The sequence below is a fragment of the Microtus ochrogaster genome, chromosome 6, assembly GCF_000317375.1.
Source record: "Microtus ochrogaster isolate Prairie Vole_2 chromosome 6, MicOch1.0, whole genome shotgun sequence".
In the NCBI taxonomy this organism is placed as follows: Eukaryota; Metazoa; Chordata; class Mammalia; order Rodentia; family Cricetidae; genus Microtus; species Microtus ochrogaster.
Window position 1 is genome coordinate 30959582 of NC_022013.1, and position 16489 is coordinate 30976070.

Sequence of the window (16489 nt, forward strand, 5' to 3'; positions counted from 1 at the left end):
ACTGTGACCTTGTGAAAAGTCCGCCCCTACATTGGCACCTAGGAGACCACAAGTTCCCAGTGGCACCACCAACAACTACTCAGTAGGAGTCTTGCCCTGTCTGTTTCCGGGACGCTCTTTTAGTTTTCATTGAAATATTCCTCATAGCTGCTTCCTAAGGATGGCCCAGCGATTTTCCTCAGACCAGGGAAATACCTCCTTTTTCTTAGAATGTAAGAAAAGGGAGGGGGATAGCGGGGAGAGAAAGGGCTTTCCTCGTGCTGAGAGCGGGGATTCCCTGTTCAGGAACAATCCATTTCCACTAAGTTCCAGGAAGCTGAAGGCGACCACAACAGGGATGCTGGTGACACTTGGGATCATTCCTTGGACCCCTCATCCTCTTCCCGGGAAGGGTCTGGAGCTCAGGAATAGGCTAATGAGCTCGCCCCCATTGGTTGTCCCCAAGGCACCCTCATGCCGTCACTGTGTTATGCTAATGAGGGGGAGGCTCATTGGCTGGGTCTCCAGCAACTGCTTGGAAAGACCTGTGCAAAAAGCGGGGAGAGCCAAGCCCAAAGCCTTCGCTCCTGCCTTCCCCCGACAAGCTGCACCCAGAGCCAGTTCTCTCGCCGGGGATGCCCTGGTGGGAGGTTCTGGTCCCTGCCTTTCAGGAAAGTGCCTGGCCGTCACGCGGCGCTCACGCCCACCACCTGCCCTCTTTCTAGGCACCACTCGATTCTTCCTCTTATTTCTTTTTTTGTCTGGGAAGAAACTTTTGCATTCCCGCCTCCCTACCCCCTACCCCCGCCCCACGGTCCCAGGGACCAGAGGCGGCACCGAACCTGGGGGCGGTTCCTTGGCAGCGCCGGTTCGAATCGCAGCCAGACTTTTGCTCCTGTGCTCGGTTTGCATCATCCCCATCACACCCTTGGGGAAGAGGAGCCAGCCCCCTTTTCAGCCACAGCTTCCGGCCAAGCGACCCCTCCTCCTCCGGGTCCCCCCAGGCTCTTCTGCCACCTTCCTCTGAAAGGTACCCCTCTTCAGCACTCTCTGCTCCTCGCTGCCCTCCTCCATCCCTTGTTGGATGTTGCCCACCCCTTAAGGAAGAATGGTTGATTTGGAGAGCGAAGTGCCCCCTCTGCCTCCCAGGTACAGATTTCGGGATTTGCTGCTAGGGGACCAAGGCTGGCAAAATGATGACAGGTGAGTGGCTTGGTGCAGTGTTTCAAGAATACTGCTTGGAAGGGGGCAAGACTGGGGAGATGGAGGGAGAATGGAGGGAGAGAAAGGGAGGAAAGGGGACTCTACACCGCTCCATTTTGACTCTGTAGAGCAGTCGCTGTGGACAAGGAACTCTTTTCCTTCTCACTTTCTAATTCTTACGATGCATTTGTTGCATTTATTAATTTTTTTTTTTTTGTCTATCCGTGCTTCCTTGGTTGTGTATGAGGCTGCAAGCAGAGGTACAATCACATCGAAATGGCATGCAGTTTCAGTGTCAAATGTTTCTTGTTATTTTCCCTTGGTGTAGCTAATCCACCTCATAAATGCATCCAAGGGATTGAAAAACCACAGCAGAAATCTAAAATCTTCTGTACCCACTTTCTTACTCCTTGTCAGTGTTGTCTCGGCTAGATGGCTAGATGCTAGCTTGTCACTGGGAATTTTTCTGCTGTTAAAATATTTGGAGTTCAGGTAGGCAATTGGTTTAAATACGTAACAGGTAGTTAGTGAAGCAAGAATGCTTGGAATAGAAAATAAACTTAGCAGTGTTTTTGTAGCATGGTTAACATATTTTCACCTAAATAATCCATATCTCAAAATAATAACATAAATTTCAAGGCGGAAATATTTATTACTACCAAAGCATTGCTTAAGTGTTTTATCAATGACATTAAAGCTTTATGTATTTGACTTACAAGAGGCTCTGTCTAGGTCTTTTTAAATTTCTTTTTCTTAACACACTCTTATGTTTAATTGAGTTGTTTTCTAGAATTGTAATTTCACATACCACATGCCACATTTTCTTGTTTTTAGCAATATATATAACTAAGCTCTCGGTAAAGCTTAAATGATTCCCCGAAGTTCAGTTTTGCATTAATGTTAGATTTGAATTAGATAAACGATCCATTATTGGTCCAGTCTGAAGTATCTTCTTCATCTATTACTGGGCAATATGCCCTCTGCCTTTTCATCACCTTCTCAGTTCCCAGTACCAACTCACATTCCAATACGTTAGGGATTCTATCTTAGACTTTACAGGCATCTTTCTTGGTTTCACATTAGTAACTTAATGACGTATGTATGGATGTTTGTGGAGATTTGTTTCCAGTGAATCTCTTCTTTTCAGACAGAAAAACCTTGCATCTTGCTTAGAAATTTAAAGGACAAGTTCTTGGGTTATTTGCCGTATATCTAAAAGAAGGTGTTAATTGGAATTAACTGGAGTTAATTGGATAATTAAATGGATGGTTAAATGAATTTACAGTGCTAACTGACATTTAGATAAACTATCTTGTCCTATAGCAACGACTTAGAAAATTCAGCATACGGATTCTGGTGATGGGATTTACATTTCTTTTGGGATTTGAGGCTCATTATTTCTAGAACAGAAATCTGTGTAGGAAATATGAGGTAGATTACATTCTTAGAGCACACACTGGCTAGAGTGGCATAGTGTCATTTCTTTGTTTCAACTCTGTCCCAATGCTAACTGGTCACGTGGTGGTTGCCCTTACTTAGAATTTACTGATACAGAGTCTGGCGTAGCTGCACTTCCTATATGTATCCCAGTGTGTCACTTTAAAACCTTGGACATAGTCGTTTAAAATCTGTGTCTGAAAAAGTTTTGTTTCCAGCTTAGCTTTACTTTAAAAATCTGCTTACATTTATCATTAACATGAAGTGCTGATTACTGGTGAACTGTTTTAGATGTTCAAAGAGTTTAGGAGATTTAACTGATTTTGAGGCCTTGTAAAAATATTAATATTAAATTGGATTTATATTTGTTATTAACCTTTGAAGGCCAGATACAAGAATCAGAGAGAACAGATTTCAATATTTTGCTTATACCCACTTAAATGAATGATCTTGGATAAAAGTAATTTGGAGACCATGATTTTAGCAATCTTATGTTTATAGTGTAAAAATGTTACTTTTAAAATATCTCCCTCATAGAATAGTGATAAGAAAGAAGCTCAAATGACACAGGACTAACGTTTTACATTGAGTTAGTGCTCATACTTGCCCTAAACATTAGCCATTTATTTTAGCAACAAGGGTACCAGGATTCTGGAAGATTGAAGGAATGTCATGGGTACTATCTATTATAAGAATAAAGATAATTCAGCTGGACAATGATAGCACACACCTTTAATCCCAGCCCTTGGGAGGCAGAGACAAGCAGATCTCTGTGAATATGTGGCCAGCTGGATCTATAAGAGCTAATTACAGGACAGGTTCCAAGAAAAACCAAAATAAATTAATAAATTAAAAAATAAAAATGTAAAAATAATTCAAGATAACTCAATTCAAGTTTCATGTGACTCTAATTCCTCAAAACTCTAAATACTAGAAGGAAACTTGAGTTTCTTTCATTTCAATTATAAATTATAAATTCATGGATCCTACTTTGGTTTGTTTTCTTTTTAAATGGTGGTTTTCTTACTTACAATTCACAGTTGTACTTCTTTCTTTTCCTCCTCTTTCTTATTTTGGGAAACTAACCTCATATGGAGTAAGTAAGCCATGTCATTACAGTTTGAAAAGAGCACAAGTTCCTCTTTGCAATTAAGTATTGGTAGAAAGTTTCATATTCTCAGCTATAGATGTTGGTTTGGCTCCTAAGGTGTTGAGGAAGAAACACTTCCGTGAAGTAGTTTGCAGACTCTGTCCACCAACAGATGCATTGAGGGCTCTGTTCATAGCTTTTAGACTTCCTTCTAGGAATAACTCCCTGTAGATAAGTTTGAGCCTATCCTGACCAATACACATATAGTAAGCAGATAATACTTGTAATATGCATGTAGAAGTACTACACAAGTAATATTTATAGTATGTGAATGCATTATTTCATTGTCTTCTTATATAATCAACTCTCATTTACATCTCTTTCTGTATAGAATATGAGCTAGTCTAGCAGTGTTCAGAATGGTTCATGCTATTAGTTCTGTGAGACTTTGAACTAAATTTGAGACTTGCTGGATGAGAACACAACTTTTGCCTTGAGGATGCCTCTTGTGCATATAATACACATTGATTTCTTTGAAATCCTGAGAATAACACAAAATATATTCCAAAGAATTTCTATAAATGATTTTTGCCCATCTCTCCATTCAGCTGGCATTTGAGTGCTTGTTGTACCTCTCGTCTCATTCTGTTAGGTCTGAGAAAAACATGCAGAGAAATATGAAACATTCCTTATTGGTATGGAAGTAATTATTGAATAGCAGGTGAATTTTCTCAAGAACAATATTGACAGGAATGTTTATATTATGGCTGTGTTCTAGAAAATTTATGCCTTAAAATGTCAAGAAAATTTTGTATCCTTTGGGGATAGTATATTCCATGTTAACTTGGAAATAAAGCATATGCAGTCATCATACTAAAAAAAGACTCAGGTCTTCAATGCATCTTTAGAATATTTTGTGATTTCATTTTTGTCACAGTTCCGATCACTGCTAATGGACAGATCTCAATTGTAGTCATAAGAAGTAGGCCACTTATTTAATTAACCACCCTTGTTTTCAAATGTTAGGGGAATTATTTCACCTACAGTAATTTTATGAATATCCTTTCTGATTTATAGGTGACATTTAAAATTTATGCAAGCAAATTCCTGGTGATTAGAACTAAAGAAGGATTTGAACAAAGAGTCCAAGTCATTCAATAAACAGTTTAAAAGATATCTATAAAACAGGCAAATAATTTGAATACATGTTAAAGTACTTGAAATTTTTTAGGTATTACACTACAAGGTATATTATTATATGTAGTAGAATTAGGAATGGTTTTTACAATGCCATATGGAACATTTGTATAAGTCACCAATTTATCCTCACCAGGGAATGACATTATTTTAGACAGTAGTTATTGATTATAAAATATAATTCAGATTATTTAATACAAGCTAAGAACATTCTAAATTCCATTAAGTACATAAAATGACATTTTTACTATTTCAGTTATATAGTGCAATTAAGTATATATATATAATACTACAAAAATGATTTAACATTTATTATTTAAACTGTATTCCAGCCAGGCTGTAGTGGTTCATGCCTTTAGTTCCAGCATTCTGGAGGCATTAGCTTGTACTATAGAGCGAATTCCAGGACAGCCAATGCTACAAAGGGAGACCTGTCTTGAAAAACCAATCTATATATCTCTATCCCTATCTATCATCTATCTATCTGTCTGTCTGTCTGTGTAAACACACATTCTAGGAAAATCCTTATTTTCTTACCACCATCAACTATGCATGAAAAACCAGCAAAAAGAAAGCAAAAGACAAAACCTAATCTGATGTAGTTATTGATACGAAACCATGACTACCACTCTCATCTTGCATACGTTTGCTTATGTATGCCTGAGTACATGATGGCATACGCCATGAATGTATGTCAGTAAGTGGGTGTGCAAGTGCCTGTGCACTTGTGTGCCCATGAGTGTTGAGGCAGATTATCATCCACCAGGTGTTTTCCTCATCCACTCTTCACTTTTATCTGTTAAGCAGGATCTTTAACTGAACCTAGTGCTTGCCTCTTTGGTTAGCCTGTCATCAAGAATGAGTATCAGATACTTAACCCACTGATCCACCTTGCTGGCCACAGACTTATTTTATGTTCAGCACAATACATGAAACACAGAGAAAAATACTTGATACTATTGGTTTTAAAGTGTTAGCAAGAATTCAACCATCACTATTTTTTTTATAGAAATATACAGTTTTCTTTATGACATACTCAAACTGAAATTTAAAATTAGTTGGTCTGGGGCAGTTAGAACACAGCAATCCCATTTCCTCTATAACGTATGAAATATTTGGAAAGCATTATACCTTCCATTGAACCTGTACCTTCAACTTAGGCTTGAGGATGGGTACAAAAACATGGTTAGATGACTGATGTTGGAAATGCTTTTGATTAAATTAACTACAGCACTAGAATCACTTCCCTTCTTTTCTAGTAGTAATATATCTCAGCTTCTGCAAAACATACCTTTGAGGATTAGCACGATGGGTTAGTAGGAAGAAGCTGTCGATATTAAGCCTGACGGCTTGAGTTCAGTCTCTAGGACCCACAAGGCAGAAGGAGTGAATTGATTCTTGCAATTCTCTGACACGCCCATCTTTCACCTCCACCAAGAATCAATAAATACATGCTAAAAATCAATTTTTATAGAGACTATGAAAAGTACTGAATACAAATGAATGCTAAAATAATTTTGTTCTCCCCGATGAAACAAAGCAAAAAGGAGAATGATAAGGTACATATTTATTGGTGCCGATTGTGATTATGGTTTTCTTTTTCCGATGTTAGTAGTAAATACTTTGCATCTATTTGCAACTATTTCCATTCATATTCTTGTTTATAAGAATCTTTCTAAAAATTGATGCACTACTTCACCATTTTTATTAGTGTCTTTGTGTTTTACCTGTGTCATTTATATGCCCAGTTTGTCTAAGTTTCTTTAGAAAATGAAGTAAAAAGGTATTTTTAAGGAGTTTATTTAATTAATTCTTTTATTTGTTTAGAGTCTGAAATTGTCTGTCTTGATTTGTATCAACAATATTTATTATCCTTCATTAATATATTTGAAATTTTATACTTTCTCTGACTTTTATGATTGATAAGATTTCTCTGCACATATTCCAGAAAAAATTATGACATTTTCACAACTCATGACTGAACATTTTGTGTGACATGAAAAAAATAAAACAACTTTTTTCCCTTTCATTTTCTTCTTCCCTTCCTCCCTCCCTCCCTTCCTCCCTCCCTCCCTCCCTTCCTCCCTCCCCCCCTTCCTCCCTACTTTCCCTCCTTTCTTCCTCTTTCTTTCCTTGCTTGCGTATTTTGTTTTCTGTAAACTAAATTCTGGTCTCTATAAACAGGTTTAGCTGGAACTCTCAATATAGCCCAGGCTAGCCTCTATTTTGTTCCTTTCCTTTTGCCTCTCCCCTCCTAATGGACTTGTTCACTTAGTTTATAAGGATCTTAACCATCAGTTACTAGTTAAGTTGCAGTAAGTAAAGACATGAACACTAATATTGTGAACTGGTGGCATGGTTCATCCACTGATAACAATAAAATACAGTTGTCTCCTCAACTTTGTTTTGAAAGCCATATTATCAAAAAAGGAGATATTAGATAATTTGGAATAAAAACAAAATATGAGAAAACTCATCTTTTATGTTCCTTTGTAATCCAGTGCAGAAGAATTTAATGAGTCAGAAAATTGTTAGAATTGATATAATTTTTTACCTGTCACAATAGTTTTAAACACCATCATGGTAGGTACAGTGATTTTCCTCTGTGGAAAATCATCAGGTGCTTTGAGAATATGATATTGGACTATGTTGTTTTGTATAACAGACTAGAAAGTGTGTGGGGAAGGTTTCAAACAAATTTACTTTGAGATTAAGGATAAAGATATGAATTAATAAATTACCTGAGAAACTAAAAATTCAAGGTAAGCAGCACCTTACATAAGGGCCTCTGGAAGAAGAGAACAAGGGATTTTTTAGGAATTGAAGAAAGTCAGGGAGCAGTTTGACGAGACCCAGCATTCAGGAGACAGATCTAAGCAGGGAAGTCTCTCTTTATATACATATATTCATATATGTATATATTTATGCATATATGTGTACTTCATTATTTTTACAGTAAAATGAATGTTAAATAATCTCAAGAATTTAATCTATATAAAATATTTGAAATTAATTTATAGTACTAAAACTTAAGTGTTGTTGATTCTACTTTGCGTGGAACCAAGAATTTCACTATATAATCCCAATCACCTCATCATCCAAACTACCTTCTTATCTTTTATTGCCTAAAATATCACTGATATTGATAACTTTTCTAATAGTATTCTATTATGTTTTACAGCTTTCCCTTTTTTAATTTTTATTCTTCTCTCATATATTATATCCTGACTGCAATTTCCTTTTCCTCCCCTTCCCCAAGTCTGTACCCCACCTTTCTTTTCCCCCAGATCCACACCCCAAGTCTCCCTACAAAAAAAGCAGGTCTTTCAGTAACAACAACCAAACATGGCCTAAGAAATCACAGTAAGACCAGATACATAGCATCACATCAAGATTGGATGAGGCAACACAGTAGGAGGAAAAAGGTCCCATAAGCAGGTGAAAGAGTCGGACACACCCTGCTCCTACCATTAGGAGACTACACGAAGACAAAGCTATATGCCCATAACATAAATGCAAAGGACTTAGTCAGATCCCCTACAGGCTCCTTGATCTCTTTTCAGCTTTTTTAAGATAAGCATCTATGCACTAATGAACAAAGATTATGGTTCTTTGGGGGTTAAAGTGTGCTTTCATCTTGTATTGAATCATGTTTCTCTCTAATCTAAAGGTTTGTTCATTGTGAGTCAGCATCCTGTGTTCTCCCAGGTCTGGGTATTAGAAGATATGAGCCAGTGGACACTTGTGTAGAAAAGTGGGACATACATGCTTGAAGCTGATGAATGGAGACTCTGGTTCCACAGAGGACAAAAACAAAATAGAACACTGTGATGAAGTTGGGTTCTCCGTAACTGCTTCAACAGAAACAGGGTGTGGAGCAGATAAGACATCTGTCCTTTATGCCCCAATAACTAGGGACAGCTAGAACAAACTGTTCTCTTTTGAAGAGACTCTTTGATGTAGGGTCATTTCAAGGAAGAATCAAATCCCTTCACATACTTGGAAGCAGAAAATCCATTTAAAGTAAATCAGTTAGTGAACCCATGGTATTCAATTTGTCTTTTTGACTGGGAAGTGAAGATGAGAGTAGAAGATCAAGAGGTTAGAGACAGGAAAGCCCAGGTTTCAGAGAGAAATTACAGGAGAATGTTTTGAGTGTAATGCAGAGAATGATGAGCAGGAAAGGGAGACCAAATACATATTTCTCTTTAATTTTAAACTGAAATTTGAATTGGTCCTATTCATCTTCATCTTTTTTTGACAAACAGAAGAGGAATTCTTGCATTGGCACCTTCCCATCTCTTCCTTCAAATGGAGCCAGGAGAGGCCTGGTGTCTTGATCCAGTCTTTGCTGTGATTGACTCTCTGGGTGTATCTCTTCAGTGTAGAAGCAGGATCCGTTCCCGTCCAGATGAACTCCTCAGCACCAAAACATGGACGTCTGGTAGTCCAATGACCCGAGGACAAAAGGGGGAACTTGGGGGGCAGGGTGGGGACGAGTAGAACACAGGACACCCTGCAGCATGTGCTCCCTTACCGGAGGTCCTTGAGGCCTGCCCCGTAGGTAGGCTCTCACCGCTCTGGGTGGGTAGCCTTAGTGTGGGATCAGAAAACTGTTCCTGAGCAAAGGACCTTGCAGAAAACGAAGACTTGGGGGGGGGGGGTCGTGTGTAAGAAAGACAGCCCTGCATAAGGAGCTGGGGGAGGGGGGTTTGTGCTCTCTTCCGGGACAATCCGCCCCTGGATAGCACACACTCACCCCGTCCAGATGGGATTCCTCAGCAACTAAACAGGGCCACCCGGTAGCCCAATGATCCAGTGACAAAAGGATGAACGGAGCAAGGGGGGGTATTCAGAAGAGCACAGGAGAGCCTGGCGCATGCACGAGCTGAAGGTGCCCGGGCTCCCTTACAGGGGACCCTGAGGCCTGCCCGGTAGGCAGGCACTCACTGCTCTGGGTGGGTAGCCTTAGTGTAGGAGCTTAAAACTGTTCTTGAGCACTGGTCCTAGCATACAGCAGGGCCTTGACAAACAGAAGAAAACAGAAACAGAAAACAACGGTCAAGCTTAGTGTATCTCCAAGGACCATGGCAAGCAGTAGACCAGCCACGCTTGACCCCTTTCTTGTTCAGAGTCAGCATGACCTCTCTCTCTAATTGTTCTTTTTCAGTTCAGCACTTTTGCAAATATTTTGCACGACTTTAAAACCAGAAAAATTTTCCTCAGCATGTGAGTTCTGTGAGCTGCTTCCCACTTTCACGGGATCTAGATATGTTAAGAAAGGGATTTTATATTCAAAGCCCAGTGTGGAATAAGCAGCAAAGCTGGGGAATAAAGGCCTGCTTGATTTTGGTTTTCTTACATGGGAACTCACACAAAATCATAAGGAAAGACTGTTATTACAAGAGCACGCTTATCCCATCTTGTAAATCACTGTGTACATAGGGATAAAGGAGATTAACACATTTCAACCTTGCTTAACTCTCTGGGGAAATACTCCTAGATTGTCCACATATTGAAAACAACCAGTTCTTAACAACCAGGGCCAGATGTGTGCTTAATAATGGACAATCTGCTATCTCAAGCTCGTCAAAATGGAAATAATGCTCATTCCCATAGGAATAAGAAAGGGTGATCAGCAAGCTGCACAGGTACCTGGAAGGAGTGATGTTAATGAATTGACACATACTACGTGGTAATTACATTGGCAAATTATAGATGGAGGGTTTTTTTCTTTTTAACATTTTTTTTTTTACGTTGGCTCTCTTCCCACAAATGAGTTCATGTGGTAAATCACCAATTTCTCCTTAAAAGTTAAACTACACAAAGAAAATGAATGATAAAACTGAATTTAGTATTTGTCACAAGACTGGCCATTTACAAAGAGTTTAGTATGGTCAAGTATAATTCTAATTATGTTATATGTATTATTAATCTTCACACAAATTGAGAAAAATCCTGTCCCATGTTTTATTTCACAGATAAGTCACAGATTCTATGGAAATACTTATGTTGTTTTAAGATAAGGGGAGAAAATCAAAATCTCATTATTATGCTAATCAAATATGCTTATAGCAAACACAAATATGACTAAATGTTCTTTAAACAACAAAATTAATGAAATGTAAATGAATGTGAAGATTTTTCAAGACATAGAAAATATCAAAGCTCTGCATTCTCATAGCCAATATTACAATATACAGCTCTAGAAGGAAGTTAGGAATTTTGAAGTTGGTTCTCTTTTCTTACATCTAGGGTATTATTTATTTGACAGTCTGGACAGTGAATACTGAAATTCAAATAACTACCAAAACAAAGATTTGCATGTATTTATTGATTGATTTTTATTTATTTTATGGTAAAATATAATGTATCATACAAGGAAAAGATTATAACAAATAAATAACATAAAAAACAGATTAAAGTGTAAAATATTATTGACCATAAAAGGAATATCATTATTTAAGATCATGGAATTAAGTTTCTGAAGGTTCTGTAGAGTTTGTTTCTGAAGTTTTGGTCAGGGTCTCCTCTTTGCTCTGTTTAATGTTCAGTGACTATTTAACTTTTGATGGTATTGTGCTTACTAGTACAACTTTCCAGGGTTGCCTCTTGTTCTGATATCTGAAGTATTTGTATGGAATAGAACTCATTTTTCTAACCAGTGTCTTTGTGATAATGAAAAATATCTTGCAGAGATGTGCTGGGTCTTAATTGTGATCATGTGCAATTATCTGATTAGGAACTTGGTACTCAGAATGATCTATTAATATGCTTTACCTGTTCCATAGATTGGCAGTGATTTCTTTAAATAGATGTAGTGACATTAAACACATAGAAAATAGCATGATGTATAAGGACCAGGTTTGGTTGGATATATTAACCCTGGTGCCAAGTATGAATTCCATGGGTTTTTAAACAGTTCCTGGAGATGGGTCACAAAGTTAGCCAACATCATCAGTCTTATAGGATGAGAAATAAACTACTTCAGGACAAACGTCATTTTCCTTGGTGCTCCAATTTAAAGGCAACCACTACTTTGGAACGTCACTCCTTATTCTTCAATCATAAAAGAAAGCATGTTTTATAAGATGGTTCTAGCACCTTTACTGCCAAGTACTGTATGACTAGCAAGGACTGTTCCCTTGAAGTTACACATGTATTCCACATTACTTTTTATCTTTTATTTAAAAATTCCCTACGTAAATTTTATACATTTAATAATATACTGAAACTTGGTCAAAGGCTGGCAAGAAGACTCGCAGGTAAAAGTGTTTTTCACTAACCTTGATGACCTGAATGTGAGCCCCAGAATAAACATAGAGGAGAGAACCAACCAAAAGTTGTCCTTTGGTCTCCATACATGTAACATGGTACACGTGCACCTAAGCAAATACATACAGAAAGCCTAATTAAACAAATACAAGCAAACAAGCAAATAATAAAAAAACCTGGTCATGGTTTGAATTTAGTTATTTATATAACTTTAGTTATATTGATGAATGCATATATGCATATATAACTGTATGTGTATAGGATATATACTAAATAATTGATATATATTAACTAATTGGTATAATTAACACAATTTCTATAAACAACTTTTGTTGTTCATTTATGATATAAATAATATAAAATAAGAACATCTTTTCTATTGGTCTATCACCACACCACCCTGTATGGATATAATAACTCTAGATCTTTCCATTTCAAAACGTTAGAGCAGTATTTGTTACTTTGACAGCTTGTTTAGTTCTTAGCTTAACCTTTTCTTTTAAGGTTGATTCTTATCATGCTTCTTATTTATGCAACTGCAGCACTTGCCTAAGGTCCCCTTCATTCCAAGCCTGCCTTCTGCTCTTCAGCCCTGCTGAAGACCCAAGGCTTATTTCCTGTATGCATTTCTCAGAGAAGATTTTACCATAAACTACTCATGTTATAAAGCCTGTTTATAACTGATATTTATTGTGTTACAACTAAACCATTCCTTCAACAACCAGTGATGTTCACTCATTAACTTTTCTTTCCATATACTTCTTGAAATGTAATCTCTAGCCTTCTCCACAGAAACCATCCCTTGTCTCACAAGCCAGTGTGTGCTTCAGGGTCTTGGTGCTGTATCATGGCTGGAGTTTATCTTGCATCTCCTTCTTATGTCATTCTTCCTCATGAAACAACTTCAACTTAGTAATGAAATATTTGAAACTAATTCTCTATATTTTGAAAGTTACTGTATTCTGCAGGGCAGAATTTTGCTTGTAGTTTACAGGTGTGACACATGACTTTCAAGAAAAAAAGCCAGATCTTCAATACATTTTTACTTCTAAACTAGTTAATAAAATAGCTCATCTGAAAGCACCAGGAATTATAATTTTATAATGTTAACATTTTTTTCCTAAATAAAAGAATCTAAATCATAGCTGTGAATCTGTGTGCACCACATAAACACATTATTTGAATTTGTTTCTCCTTTTCCCCATCTTCTAAAAATAAGGTAGTTTTAATGCTCATTTTATATCCAGATATTATAGTTTAAGTCATTTGATTTGAAAATGTCTTTCCAATTCCCAATTTTATATTCACGAGGAGATTTCCTTCAGAAATAGCAAAGCAGAATGTGCTTCAGTCCATAAATCATACTGTGACAATTCAAGTGACTACTAAAGTGAATTCATAAATTTACACGAGAAGCTTAGCAGCAGGCAGTAGGTTTTTCCTAGACACTGTGGACGTGGAACCAGTGAGAAACCCTGTCTCACGTGGTTTTATGTTGTGGTAGTAATATGTGATTTGAATGAACAGAAAGGTATGATTTTGTGCATTAAGTTCCAAAGAAATCTTTTATTTTTAATCAAGGAGTAGTACTTATAATAGTTAAAGAGTCTGTTTAGTTTTGTAACGTTAGCATGGATAGTAATTTTCTTAGAGGAAAAAAAATGCAAACATGTCTCCAATCCTTGGAGAGGATATATGCTGTCTTTAACCACATATTCCTGCTAACCCTGGTGGTTCACAGTTGTAATAACAGCGTTCAGGAGATGGAGAGAGGAAGAACACAAATTCAAGGCAAGCCTGGGGTCATAGAGTTGCTTAGAGTTCTACAAAAGAGGAAATGACTCATGTGTTTCAGTTCTCATTCTAGGTACCAAGTTTATTCTTTGCTGTTTACTTTTGCCCCCACGATCCGCCACTTCTGCTTATCATTGCCTTTCTGGTGTCCTATAGAAGCTTTTGTGTCTCTTTGCATTTGCAACTTTTCTACTTACAGAAGGCAGTCCGAAGGTAGTCACCCTCAGGTGTATAATAAGTTCATGCCTCTGATGAGAAGATGAGTGAAACTGATCCTATATTATTGTGTTGCCTTGCTCATTTTAGTCTTTCGATGGTGTTTTTTAAGTATCTCCTGCTTAGTAAACATGCATGCAGAACAAAGAAAGAAGTTCCCCTATGCACACTAAGCTCTGCTCAATATGAATTTTATTCCTGTATAATGTGAGGTATTTTTCCTATTGAGATGGACTTGAAGGATATGAGCTCACACTTAGGGAGACACAATGCACAAAAGAGCTGTCATATAAACTAGGATGTGCTTCACAGGCTGTCCTGATAGAAGTGATGAAGTAAAGCTTCTTGGACAGAGTATTCCAGAAGGAAATTAATTTTTACAGATTAAAATTCATGTATTGAATCAGTCTAAATCTGTAATTGGTGTCCTCCCCAGGGCAGGTCCAAGGACAAAACTGCAAGTAGACTAAAGTATATGCCACAGTATATGTGAAGTGTCTCAGGGGAATTGTAGGAGGATTTACAAGTGAAAGAGTTTGAATTTTGTTCTCCATAGAAAAACTGGCAGAAGATTATGGATAAGAGGATTGCATGATCAATGCTGTGACTGTGTATTTCTGAAGTACGTGCATGGTTTGCAAGAGAAAAGGGTGTTCCTCTCGTGACTCCTGTGGACTGGAGCGGTATGATGGTGAGAGTGAAGATGTGAACAGGAAACACAGTCCAATAAGAGACTCTGCTGGTGCTGTTTAGACCGAGAGTGGACAACAGAGGGTGTGGATCTGAGAGGAGGGGAACCACAAAAGGAGAAACAACTTGTCTCGCTATTTGCTGTGTTCATGCAGTGAAACTGTTGCCACTCTTACGTTGTAAGCCCTTGAGGGGGATTTTACTGCCTAATTGATGTACAAATCTAACTTCTGGAAAGGTCTGTCAAGTCACTCATCTTCAGTGTTGACCAAAGTTTATTCAACTGAACAAGCAGTAAGGAAAATCATAAATTTCCCATTTTTATGTCTTTGAAAGCATGAGATAGTCTTATGCTCTTTTTAATCTCAGAAAATTAAATAATTAGGTAAATATTTTGAATACTTTACTATTTAAGGGTAGAAAGTCTGCACAGATTATGTAGTTAATGCATACAAAGTGAATATATAATGCATTCACACAGTATGTAGAATACAGATATGTAAATATGATACATGAGAGCTAAATACATTGAATTTAAACTGTTTTGAATAGATTTTTGCAATATTCACACTGTGGGTGGGTTATTAAAGCAATCACATGGCATTTTACTATGTAAAGACAAAATTTAACTAAATGAAGTCTAAAAGCTTTTTGTAAAAGTCAAATAATTTTTAATTCTTTTGTAAGTTACAGAAAATTCAGTTCAGATAGCTTTGCTAGTTAATATGGTCATGAGCATTCTGTGCTAGAAACAGAGGAAGAATTTTGTGTGTTTTCACGATGTCAGAATTTAGGGAGTAAAGGTAAATTCACAAGGTTGGTTGGTTTGTGTTGTAGCGATGCCCCAGATAATCTTGGTACTCAAGTTGATGTCAATATGCATTTATATTATTTCGATCTTAATAACTAATATTAACTCTCTTATCACACATTGCATATCACTCAGTAATTTTTCATAAATTAACCCATCAATTTATTCATCTGTTCATCTATTTGCATATGTTTTGTTACAAAATGAGTGGAAGAGACTACAGTTGAATTGAAGATGTTCCAGTAGTAGGCTGGCAGATATGATGTAGAGTTGTTGCTCTCTTGATAAGATCGTGAATAAACTAGTTGCAGGAAAGAGGCACTTGCTATAAAGATCAAGCCCATGGGACAGTCAAGGTTGAAGGTGGACACTCGGTTAGCTGTTCAAACAAAACGACAGAACTGGGTCCAGAGCAAGAGCAGCATGTTTAGATATAGACAAAGAAGCTGGTGAATGCACACATGGAAGTCCAGATGTGTAGACTCTGTCAGCAGCAGGGTGTGAGATGAGCTGGAGCCGCAGTGTGTTGTGGAATATTACTTTAACTATGGTAAAGGATGTAGCATTTATTTATGCTGCATTTGCTTAATTATGTAGATATGTGTAGCTGTTTTAACTTGCCTGCCTAAGACATCTGATTGGTCTAATAAAAAGTTGAATGACAAATAGCTAGGCAGCAGAGCTAGAGGCAGGGCTAGTGGGCAGAAAGAATAAGTAGTAGGGGAAATTTAGGCTCAGGAAAAGAGAAGAGAAGACAAGAGAGGATAAGAAAGAGGAGGAGAGGAGAGGAGAGGAGA

At 37.5% G+C, this 16489-nt stretch overlaps 1 protein-coding gene across 4 annotated transcripts in view; it reads left to right on the top strand.

Annotated features, from left to right (window-relative positions):
- Positions 1–580: 580 nt before the first annotated feature.
- Kcnt2 (potassium sodium-activated channel subfamily T member 2) overlaps positions 581–16489 on the top strand; it is a 388623-nt gene continuing 372714 nt past the window's right edge. For 3 of the 4 annotated variants that reach the window (XM_026779914.1, XM_005348456.3, XM_026779915.1), the window contains exon 1: positions 1088–1182. In XM_026779914.1, coding sequence (XP_026635715.1) covers positions 1088–1182 — 95 coding nt within the window. Of the gene's footprint in view, positions 1183–16489 lie in introns of all 4 variants that reach the window. The other variant, XM_026779913.1, reaches the window with a different exon arrangement.